A 13,258-nucleotide genomic window follows, 5' to 3' on the forward strand; every position below is an offset into this window, starting at 1 on the left:
TGGTTGAAAATTAAACATGCGTCATCCTGATTTAATGAAAATATACTTTTTCGTTCTTCAACTGTTTTTTTTTTAATTTTCTGTAATAATAATAATAATAATAATAATAATAATAATAATAATAATAATAATAATAATAATAATAATAATAATAATAATAATAATAATAATAATAATAATAATAATAATAATAATAATAATAATTAAAGAGTTTTCTAAAAGGGGAATTTTTGATATTGCAGATATATATACATACATTTACAATAATGATATTTATTATATTCCATTACGATGAGGGTAGCGAAGCACACTGGGTATAGCTAGTATATTTATAAAGATATTATTAACTTTAAATGTCCATTTATTTATAAGAAAAATCATAGTTTACATTTTTTTGGTGTTTTGTTAGCGACTGAGTTTTCAGCAAAAGGGCATTACTAATCTTTATTTATAAACAAAAACTTGCAATCTTTTTACATATTTACGTTCACGTACTTTTTTGGATATTTTTTTGATTGAGAGTAAATTAAAAATTACTCTCTACCATACAGTTACTGGATATTTTTTACTGGAAAGTACGCGAACAGACCTTATGTAAATATGAAGTTATATTACTTGTTTCATACATGCTCATTGTCTTGTATATAGATACATTTTTAAAGTACAATAGATATATGTACATGGGTAATTTCGTTTCAAGTGACAAATTCAAAAAATCGATTTGAATGAAATTTGCACCAAGGTTTGTACTATTGGATGTTGGTCCTAGCAAAAATTGTCCAAAAGAGTTCAGATAGCTTTTTCTTCAGTGTTTCCATAAACTTCTTTTAAATTTTTTTTTTAATTTTTTAAATTAAATTTTTTAAATTAAAATTTACATTTGCTCTTCAAGGAAATAATCTAGGCTTTCTTTTGGGCAAAAAAAGCAACAAAAACGTCCATTTTGAAAAATAGGGTCGTTTCCCACTATCGAATTCTTGAATTAAATTTTTTTTTTTTTGATAGATATGTATCCCACTCGCATTATTTTAAGCGACTATAAAGCCATTAAAGCAAATTGTATAAGATTTCTTCTGAGCAAAAATTTGTATAAAAACTTTTATCTCCTCTAAGTCCAACACTTCTCCTCTAAGTCCGACACTTGAAATTTGTGAATAGTACTAACCTTGGTGTAAATCGATGACATCGATTTTAACAGTTGGGTCACTTGACACGAAATTGCCCATATGTAATTATTATAAATATTCTTACATACATTTTTGCATTTTTAGCACTTTAAATGACACACATGCAATTATATTAGCTCGTGGAGGCTCGAAAGGAATTAAAAATAAAAATTTATTACAATTTAATGGAAACAGTATACTTGGAACTACTATAAAAACTATTAAAAAATCTGGCATGTTTGAAAATATATGGGTTTCCACCGATAGTGATGTAATTGAAATGGAGGCATTAAAACGTAAGTTACTGTAACACATAATTTTCCCATTCAAGTGCGATTTACATATTTTATTTTTTCCACTAATTGTTTAACTGCATTACATTGTATTAATATGGTTTTGTTTATAAAGTAAAACAATTATTCTCATATCGACGCCTCCAAATTAAAACATCCTGTGTTGAAAAAGTGAGTTTTTAGTTTTTAGCTTTAATTATAGGTGAGGGTTACGACTCTGAATCCTCAGATGATAATAACAACACCATTATAGCAAAAGGATGAAGTAGAGCAAATGGTGAAACAGGTGAGTTATAGCATAGCTAAACTACCTATTACTAAGAAAATACTATCTGGAGCATAGAGGAGGAAGTTGAAAAAGATGCTTCAGGAAATCATTGTTTGTCAATCCAACGACACTCCAAAGGAAAAATCGGACTCTCTCACAAAATCTGAGGCAAAGAGGATCAGGTCTCCCGAAGAGTTAACAACTCAGAATAAACCTAAGAAGAAATAGAGTTCCCCGTTTCCTAATACACAGTCGAAGCCAAGCCATGCTTCACTCAAAGGAACCTCAAGTCAGAATCCTGAGAGTCATATTCCGATAGATATTCCGAAGATGACCACGTCGGCGAAATCAACCTCGAAGGTACGGGTATCTCAAAAGAAGCCCCGAAAATCGAGGAAAGAGAGGCTAGACAGTGGAAAAGAGCCGCCATCTTACGCCAGAGTTGCCAGAAGAGGACTCCGGGACGATCTCTGCTATGCAGTTTACGATGCCGGTAATATGACAGGCAAATGATGGTAATCTGATAGGGCAATGATGTTGATGAGGTTCGCATCTCACCAATGTGTTAGCAACTTAAAGAACTTGGTGAAAACTATCCCTCCTCCCTGGGAACGCGCAAAGCTGGGACTGGCAAAGAAGAGCGAGCTTCCGGTGCTCTTAAAGTCCACTATCTACATAAAAGGATGGGGCAGTAAACTGGTTAATGAACGTATACTGGAAATTCTTGGTGGTCAAAATGTTGAGCTGGCCGTGGAAAAATAGGACGTCTTTTATAGGAAAGAAGAACCTGAGGGAACTTTATTTGTAATAGGTATCGACCAGAAATCTATGGCTAGTCTTACCAAGAATAAAGGTAGGGCTTACTTCGCCTCTAAAGCTGTCATATTCCCAGGAAAAACTTACATTGAAAAGTAATGAGTTAAAAAACTAATAAAACCTCTTTTCACTACTTCTTCATTAGCATTTTAAGTCATTATTTTAACACGGTGATGTCATTTGAGGCAAGTACTTCTACGCACGCTTCCAAATAGGGAGTTAAAGAAGTACTTGCCATTTTTTCTTACAAAACAGTTGTTTAGTAAGTTGTTTTGTTTTTTAATAAATAAAAGAGCCAGTGTGTTCTACACACTGCACCACTGCTTAGCTATTTTATTGCGCGTCAAATAATGGTTTTCACAAAAAAACTAATTTTGTTTTATTTTTTGTAAAACACAATTCTTAAAACGCAATTAAATAAAATGTGCAAACAAAATGACAAAGCTGAAAATAAAGTACTTCTATATCAGATTATAAGAATGTCATTACTAGGTAATGCAGACGGTAAGTAGTAGTCATTGAAAAGTAAGTGGTTATGGAAGTACAAACCATTACCGAGTTTTTGCTGGGTTCAAAATTGGGCAGTTGCCGATTGGAAGGGCTGTTACAACAAGCCTCGAAAAGGACACTTAAATACCTAAGATCACAGCATCAGTAGCAACTACTGATAACGTTAAGGAGTCAAATCAAAATAAAAGCGAGGAAGGTACCACAAACTCGCCGAAAGAAGGTGCAGCTGCCCTTTCCAAAACTGGGGAGGCGCCGATTGAAAGGGATGTCAAAACCGGTCCCGATTAGGACACTAAAACACCTAAGACGGTACCAAAGCATCATTATCAAGTACTGGTAATTTTGAGGAGTCAAATCCTAAAAGCGTTCCTCCTCACTCACTCGCCAGAAGACAGAACAGCAGTGCTGTCCAAAATTGGGAAAGTGTCGATTAAAAAGACTGCTCTTGCTATGCCTGATAAGGACACCGCAGTGCCATCGATGGTACCCACTGCATCAATAGCCACTTCAGGATACCCGCTTACTCGCTGAAAGACAGTTTAAATGGATGACAATGATTGAGGTTATCCAAATAAACCTCCATCGGAGCGGGACAGCTCCCAACGCTGTGATGGCTAAAATTAACACAGGAAAGATACATATAGCTTTAATATAGGAACCTTGGACGATTCGCAACAATGTTTCTGGATTAAATCACGTAAATTTCTAACTTTTCTACGCTGATACATGGTCTCGACCGAGAACATGTATCTTATGTCACAAGAACTTATGTTTTCTCCTCTCAACAGGATTATCCACATCGGATGCAACGGTGCTGAAGCAAGGTCGTGGCAACATATACCTTGAATCTGTTTACCGACCTTTCGATTCTCCGACACTACCACCAACGTCGGAGCTGATGAAACTGGTCGAAGAGACGCAACGGAAAAATAAGAAAATTGTAATAGGTTGTGATGCTAACTCCCACCGTGTAGCTTGGGGTAGTACAAACACCAATCACAGAGGGCAAGCCCTTATGGATTTCCTTAATAATGGCTTTTAATTGTAATTACTTACCTAAAAACATGCTTTTCAATGAAGTAGTCTAATAAGGTCTTACTAATAATGTTTTATATAAATACTTTATAATTCATTAGTCATCTTGGCGGTGAAGATATAGAAGCTGTACGCGATTTACAATGACTACATTTTCTAATTACTTGTAATCGTTTGCGGTAAGTACTTGCTTTCAATGACATCACCGTGTTAAAATAATGACTTAAAATGCTATTGTGTAAGTAAATTTTAGCATCTTAACCCCTTTCATTGTAATGAAAGTTTTTACTGGGAAGTAATAAAGCTACATTCGTCAATAGAATCAGAGAAGAAGTATTAGATATAACTATATGTTCAGAATAGCATATAAACGTAATTCAGGATTGGAGAGTTTCGGACTAGCACTCCTTTTCTGACCATCGGTACATAAGATTCAAAATACTAAGACCACCAGCAAAGCCGATAAAGTTTCGGAATAAGTCTAAAACTAATTGGACAACGTTCGGTTCCTTACTAAAGAACCATTTATGTCAGAACACTTTTCAATGTCGAAATAAAGAGGACATAGACGCCAAAGTAGAAATGCTCACAAGTGCCTTGGTTGAATCGTTCGAGGACAGCTGCCCTCTGCGAGGACGGAGATCTGCCCAGGAGAAACCCTGGGTAACCGGGGAGATCCGGAACCTTGGTAGGACTCTTCGCAAACTATTTAACCGGGCACGTCGTAAAAAGACCGCAGTATACTGGGATGAGTATCGTAGTAATCTTGGTGAATATAAGAAAATTGTTCGTAAAGCCAAACGAGACTCCTGGAAACTTTTCTGTGAACAAGTAGACAGCGTAAATGACGTATCGAAGATAAAAAAATTCCTATCCAAAACTCATGTCCAACCGGAATCTATGGTGGAGGAGACAATGAAACTCCTAATGGACTCTCATTTCCTACCCGGTATATCGAATAACATTGATGAACCGATATCGGAGGAAGGGGAGGCTAACACGGACATTGTAATTACATCTGATATGGTTAAAGGGGCAATCAAGAGCTTCCCTCCCTATAAAGCTGCAGGGCCGAATGGCATTTTCACGGCACTCTTACAGATGGAGGCGGGACTGGTTTCCGTACATCTGTCTCAGATATTCACTGCATGCTTGAAATTCACATATACCCCCATTAAATGGCAGGATGCAAGGGTAATATTTTTACCTAAACCAGGGAAACCTAGCTATGCAACAACTAAGTCTTATCGACCGATAAATCTTACGTCCTTCCTACTTAAAACCTTGAAGCGGATAGTCGATAGTATGGTTAAAAGCAGTATACCCGACAAAGACCTAAAATTTAAGCTGCATGCTTACGTAAAGGGACGATCGGTGGAAACCGCTTTAAACGAAGTTGTCCACTACATAGGTGCATCCTTTGATAGAAAACTATGTACACTGGCGGTATGCATTGACATCGAAGGCACCTTCAATAACGTGCACACTGATACTATTATCCAATCCCTAGACCAGTTTTATGTTGACCGGGTGCTCCGTAACTGGATCAACTACATGCTAAGGAACAGATGGATAAGATGCGAGGCGATATAACTATCAGGAAAAAGGTATTTCGCGGTGGCATTTTGTCACCTTTGCTTTGAGTTACCACGATTAATAACCTCCTAAGGACCCTAACCGAGAAAGGACTTAGACCTGTCTGCTATGCAGACGATGTCGTAATACTTTTAAATGGAAAGGATCCAAATTACTTGTGTAGAAGAGCTGAGGAGGCTCTGAATATGGCCTTGAGCTGGACTCAACCGAGAGGCCTCAATGTTAACCCCTCAAAAACGGAAATCTGCCTTTTCACAAGAAAGACAAAAATTTCATTTTGCGGCGAATTCATTAAATTTTTTATACATGGAGTTTGACAGCGTCGGTTTTAAGAGAGAATTTTTTTTATCGCCATGGTCTAAGCCATAGCGAAACTAATAAGGTGAAGTCATTTCAACAGCTGATTGTTTTTTTGTCCATAGAAATTTAGCCCGAAGTTGTCAAACTCCTGATTTTTAAAAGTTTTGGATAGATAATTCTAAACATTACCTAAGACCTAAGATTGTTAAACAAAAGTTAGGAAATGTTAAACATATATTATGTATATAAAATGGAGATTTACAATTTCAGACAATCAGGAAATTAGTAAAAAGCTGGCATATAAACCAATAAAAAATTAACTATTTAAAAAAAATTTCAACCAGTATATGAAGGAATTTGTTATTTATTAAAACGAATAAATAACTTTGATGATAAAATGCAGGTTACACTTACGTGTTTACTGCGTGAGTATAATAAAAATCGTGAAGTTTTTCAAACGGTATAAAACAGACTCTATTTATCGAAACATAAGGGTTGTTGTCGCTGTCCGAGAATTAATGCTGCTGGAGATTTTCACAAACTGTAATGGCGCTTAGGTTGATTGACAGGAAGTCAGAATGACACATTTCAATATTCCTAAGCGTCATTCATAGTAATTTGAACAACCACAGGCGTAGTGAGCGGAGGGAGGTCTCAATTAAAGCAGGAGCTCAATGTCTATGTCGAAACAGTCGTCGTCTTCTTCCGTTTCCGATGAATCGTCGCGAGCCTGGACACTATTTATACTTGATAGTCCTGGACATAAAATTTTTTATTGATATAGATGCATTATATATTCAAAGGTCAATTTATCCCTCCTATGATAACTTCTATATACCTAACGAATCAATAATATTTTCAGATCTGTATAGGTTTGTTTTCTTATGATATATTAATCTTATTAAGTAATTCATAATATTTCCCAAAATGACATTTTTCAATTAAATATTATAATATTTCAAAGATTTTCAAACATTTCGGTTAACCGGTTTTTTATAATCGGTTAACCGAAAAACCGATTTTTCCAAGAGTCGGTTTTTTATAAACACTAAGTTGGTACATGCGTACCAATTATTCATTATTTATATAAGAAAAATATTTGTTTACAAAATGCTAGGTATTTTGAAGTTTTTCTCTGTTTTAACGGAAATTTTTATATATAAAAATGTAAAAAATAGGTCTGTTCGCGTAATCGATAATTTTTAATAATTTGTAACAATTGTTACTGGATTCCGTTCGCGTACTTTTGAAAACTTGCAAAGAGAGTGGAAGAAAACGATAAAAATAACAGTTCGTTGATAGAGAAATTTTTAATTTTACTGGATATTTTTTCACCACTAAAAATATCAAACATATGTTCATAACATATGGTCAGTGTTGCCAGAAAATGAATTTCTAAATATGCTAAAACTTAAAAAACTAAGTGCTAAAATGTTCTACAGAAGAAAAAATGTGCTAATATTTTTTAATATAACAAAACAATATAAATAATTGTTTTTTCTAGTTTTTATTAAAATACTGATTATGTAGTGCATGACTCCAATATTTCTGGTACTATATCTTCATCGTTATCTTCATTTTGACATTTTTCAAATGATTTTATTTCATTTGCAATATAATTAGTTATATATTCATTTATTTTGTAAAAGATTTTTAATACTAAATTTCCATACAAAATTTGATTTATAAAACTTGTATAAAATTAAAATTTGTTTATGATTAAGGCCACTTGACAGCATGCATTTCGAATCAATTCTTTTCGAATTTGTATTATTGAACATAGAAATTCAGTTTAAATACGATTTAGAATTTTATTTTTAATTATAGCCATTGAAATAAAAAGCCTTTCAACTTCGGCATTAGAAAAAGGTGAAACGGGTAAAGACAATAAAAAAATAGACAATTCATTAAATGCATTTTCACCGATAAAATTTTCAAACTTATATACTTGAATTTAAAAAGACATTGTATCAGTTTTTTTTAATATCCAACCACTGATTTTCAATAATATTTTTATCAGTTAAACTAAATATACTTAATTTATAACAGAAAACATAGAAATATTTTTTTAATTTTTTTTATCAAGCAAATTATGCTAAAATGCATTTAGCATAATTTTAAAAAGCTTCAAAGCATCACGATGCAAAATGCTAAATCTAGCACTGAAAGTGCTAAAATGGCAACACTGCATATGGTTGATTAATGAACAAAACAAACCAAAGAAAACGAAAATTTGGTAAGTTTTACATTTTTAGAAACAAATATATAAATTAATAACACACGGATATTAAAAAAATTATTTGTATTAGATTTATTCTAATTCTATTTATCATAAATTAATTTTTAAAAGAGTTTGTTTGTTGTGAAAAATCATAATAAATATTCACATTCTAGCGTTTTTAAAACAATATAGAGTGTCTTTCTCTTAGCGATTTTGTGTAAATCATTTTTTTCAATAACATGTTAATATATTTTTAATTATATTACCTGATTTATTAACTTTAAATATCATTTCATTAATAAGAAAAATCATATTATGTTTGTTGTTTGTTTTTGGTGTTTTGTTAGTGATTGAGATTTCAGCAAACGGGCATTACTAATCTTTGTTTACAAACAAAACTTGCTATTTTTTTACAAATTTGCGTACGCGTACTTTATTTGATATTTTTTTGATTGAGAGTAAATTCAAAATTACTCTCTATCATAAAGTTACTGGATATTTTTTACTGGAAAGTACACGAACACACCTAATAACAAACTCTGACATCAGTGCGTACCAGTCAAGTGAAGAAAAAAGTAATCAGCTGATTGAATAACACCACCTTATCTGAATTCGCCTTGAATCAAAACGTAAAAACATTTTAAAATAAACTTATAAAAAATAGTTTTATACAACATTTCATAAGGATACTTATGATGGGGTTATTTTATGGAAATTATGAACACTTTTAAAATAATGCTTAAAAAATGCTACGTATAGCAACAGTATTTGTAATAATACTTGCTGTACACTTAGGATAACAAGATTTACAAATGTGATTGTAAAAGACTAATGCTCGCAATAGTTTCGTTTAAAAAGGGTAATTTAATTAATATATGTATTAAAAATGACAAATAATAAAACAAAGTGCTTTATTTTATAGATGCCGTCCCCGGGTGGCGGATAGGGGGTGGTGATGGACCACATGTCCTCCCCCAGTTTTAGTTTGACTCTAGCTTAGGGAGAGCAGATTGTCCACCACCTGGGAATATTATATTCCCCGCGGACCAAAAACTGGAAAAAAACAACATGGAAAATAAAAAAATTAAAGTTACGGTGCAGGGCCTAAATAACCCAGTACCGGCGGCAAGTGTTGATCCACTAGCGAGTCACGTGTCGTCGTCATCCTGCAATCGTGAGCAAAATACTACTACGGAGGTGGGTACCTTGGCCTCCGTGGCGGACAATGCGTCAAGTGTACAACATGCCATTCGCAAAAACATAGGGGTGAAAGAGAAGGATGTACTCGGAGAGAGCTCTAAGCTACCTCAGCCTTTAAATACAGGTGAGAGTTCCGACTCTGAATCCTCAGATGATAATAACAACACCATTATAGCAAATCCCAAAAAGGATGAAGCAGGGCAAATGGTGAAACAGGTGAGTGATAGCATAGCTAAACTACCTTTACTAAGAAAAGACTATCTGGAGCACAGAGGAGGAGGTCGGTAAAGATGCTTCAGGAAGTCATAGTTATTCAATTCAACGACACTCCAAAGGAAAAATCGGACTCTCTCACAAGATCTGAGGCAAAGAGGATCAGGTCTCCCGAAGAGTTGACAACTGGGAATAAACCTAAGAAGAAAAAGAGCTCCCCGTCTTCTAATACACAGTCGAAGCCAAGCCAAACTTCACTCAAAGGAAGCTCAAGTCAGAATCCTGAGAGTAAGGGTGACAACGCCAAGATAGATAACCCGAAGACGATCACGTCGGCGAAATCAACCTCGAAGGTACGGGTATCTCAAAAGAACCCCCGAAAAGCGAGGAAAGAGAGGCTAGACAGTGGGAAAGGAAAAAAGCCGCCATCTTACGCCAAAGTTGCCAGAGGAAGACACCGGGACAATCTCTGCTATGCAGTTTACGATGCCGGTAATCCGACAGGCAAAATTCCAATAGACCAGCAGAGTAAGGTAGAAGATCTGGTGAACAATAAGATAGTGGACCACGCAATCGCTTCAAAGGGCAAACAACCAATAGAGAGCGTGAGCTGCGAGTTCAGAATGGAATGTGTTAGCACCCTAAAGAACTTGGTGGAAAGTATCCCTTCTCCCTGGGACGGCGCTAAGCTGGGACTGGCAAAGAAAAGCGAGCTTCCAGTGCTCTTAAAGTCCACTGTCTACATAAAAGGATGGGACAGTAAACTGGTTAATGAACGTATACTGGAAATTCTTGGTGGTCAAAATGCTGAGCTGGCCGTGGAAAAATGGAACGTCTTTTACAGGAAAGAAGAACCTTAGGGAACTTTATTTGTAATAGGTATCGACCAGAAATCTATGGCTAGTCTTGCCAAGAATAAAGGTAGGGCTTACTCTAAATCTGTCATATTCAAAATTGGCAAGGTGCCGATTGGAAGGGCTGTTACAACAAGCCTCGAAAAGGACACTAAAATACCTAAGACCACAGTATCAGTAGCAACTACTGATAACGTTAAGGAGTCACATCCTAAAAGCAAGGAAGATACCACTAACTCGCCAAAAGAAGGTGCAGCTGCCCTTTCCAAAATTGGGGAGGCGGCGATTGAAAGGGATATCAAAACCGGTCCCGATAAGGACACTAAAACACCTAAGACGGTACCCAAAGCATCTTTAGCAAGTACTGGAAATTTTGAGGAGTCAAATCCTAAAAGCGAGGAGGAAATTGCTCACTCGCCAGAAGACAGAACAGCAGTGCTGTCCAAAATTGTCGATTAAAAAGACTGCTCTTCCTATGCCTGATAAGGACACCGCAGTGCCAGCAATGGTACCCACTGCATCAATAGCCACTTCAGGTTACCCGGTGGAGTCAGATCCAACGAGCGGGGATGTGATCTCCAACTCGCTGGAAGACAGTTTAAATGGATGACAATGATTGAGGTTATCCAAATAAACCTCCATCGGAGCAAGACGGCTACCAACGCTCTGATGGCTAAAATTAACACAGGTAAGATACATATAGCTTTAATCCAGGAACCTTGGACGATTCGCAACAAGGTTTCTGGATTAAATCACGTAAATTTTCAACTTTTCTACGCTGATACAGGGTCTCGACCGAGAACATGTATCTTATGTCACAAGAACTTATGTTTTTTCCTCTCAACAGGATTATCCACATCGGTATTCTGGAGGATATGGAGGATACAATGAAACTCCTAATGGACTCTCATTTCCCACCCGGTTATCGAATAACATAGATGAAGCGATATTGGAGGAAGGGGAGGCTAACAAGGAAATTGTAATTACATCTGATATGGTTAAAGGGGCAATCAAGAGCTTCGCTCCCTACAAAGCTGCAGGACCGGATGGCATTTTCCCGGCACTCTTACAGATGGAGGCGGGACTGGTTTCCGTACATCTGTCACAGATATTCACTGCATGCTTGAAATTCACATATACCCCCATTAAATGGCAGGATGCAAGGGTAATATATATACCTATTTATACCAGGGAAACCTAGCTATTCGACACCTAAGTCTTATCGACCGATAAGCCTTACGTCCTTTCTACTTAAAACCTTGGAACGGATAGTTGATAGTATGGTTAAAAGCAGTATACCCGACAAAGACCTAAAATTTAAGCAGACGATCGGTGGAAACCGCTTTAAACGAAGTTGTCCACTACATAGGTACATCCTTTGGTAGCAAACTGTATACACTAGCAGTATGCATTGACATCGAAGGCGCCTTCTTATCCAATCCCCAGACCAGTTTTATATTGACCAGTTGCTCCGTAACTGGATCAACCACATGCTAAGGAACAGATGGATAAGCTGCGAGATGTACGATATAACTATCAGAAGAAAGGTATTTCGCGGTATACCACAGGGTGGCATTTTGTCACCTTTACTCTGGGTTACCACGATTAATAGCCTCCTAAGGACCCTAACCGAGAAAGGACTGAGACCTGTCTGCTATGCAGATGATGTCGTAATTCTTTTAAAGGGAAAGGATCCAAATTACTTGTGTAGAAGAGCTGAGGAGGCTCTGAATACGGTCTTGAGCTGGGCTCAACCGAGAGGCCTAAATGTTAACCCGGCAAAAACGGAAATCTGTCTTTTCACAAGAAAGATAAAAATTTCTACGTATACTGAACCTTGCTTCCTGGGCAAGAAGATACCAGTGACAAAGTTAAGTACTTAGGTGTAATCCTCGACCGGAAATTGAAATGGAGACACCACATAGAGGATAGGATCAACAAGGCACATCGGTGCTGAGCGATATGTAGGAGAACTATTGGCATGAAATGGGGTATTAGTCCTGCTATGACAAATTGGCTTTATAAAAGTATAATTAGACCAATTCTAGCTTATACTTCAACCAAGGCTCTGGAAACGTTGCTAGATATTCCACCAATTGAATCATAATTAAGATATGAGGCAGCGCTTACAGCCGAACGGCTCTTTACTTTAGGCGAACAGGTCAAAAGCGGTTATAGGACACGTCATCAATGTATACTGTATATATACATATATATATATATATATATACACAATCATCGGACGTGCCTGATCGTATACCAGACACAGAATATGTCGGAAACTTTGAAACGTTGATCCCAGATAGAATGTCTTGGTCAAGCGGAACATTAGAGCAAATACCATTAGGAATCCGTTGTTACACGGATGGCTCTAAATTGGGGGACAAAGTGGGGCTGGGTTTTTATATTGAAGACCCAGAAACAGAAATATACCACCAAATCATAACACAAGCTTCCAGGCAGAAGTACGAGCAATAACGGAATGCGTAAATTGGATTAGAATAAATATGGCGCCCACAGCGCTTAATATATTTACCGACAGCCAGAAGCAATTAGGGCGATATCATGCGATATAACTAAATCTAAGACCGTATTGGATTGTAAGAAAGCTTTAATTGAATACTCTCCCAGAGGTAAGGTTCACATCATATGGGTACCAGCCCACTCGGGAGTAGTCGGTAACGAAAGGGCGAATGTAATAGCTTTAAAAGGAAGGGAGTTCGAGACAGGTAACCTGACAAACGCAAAACCATTCGACGCAACAAAAGCTGAACTAAACATATTGG

At 36.3% G+C, this 13,258-nt stretch overlaps 1 protein-coding gene across 1 annotated transcript in view; it reads left to right on the forward strand.

The window, feature by feature from the left end:
- The window catches only part of LOC119612161 (N-acylneuraminate cytidylyltransferase), a 147,536-nt gene that overhangs the window by 42,183 nt on the left and 92,095 nt on the right, over positions 1-13,258 (forward strand). The window contains exon 2 of the mRNA XM_037967892.1: positions 1,272-1,462. Within this exon, the coding sequence (XP_037823820.1) occupies positions 1,272-1,462 (191 nt within the window). The remainder of the gene's footprint in view (positions 1-1,271; positions 1,463-13,258) is intronic.

Source organism: Lucilia sericata, unplaced genomic scaffold (assembly GCF_015586225.1).
Source record: "Lucilia sericata isolate MDLA Ls3-8-SP2 unplaced genomic scaffold, ASM1558622v1 Contig000033F_arrow, whole genome shotgun sequence".
Taxonomy (NCBI): Eukaryota; Metazoa; Arthropoda; class Insecta; order Diptera; family Calliphoridae; genus Lucilia; species Lucilia sericata.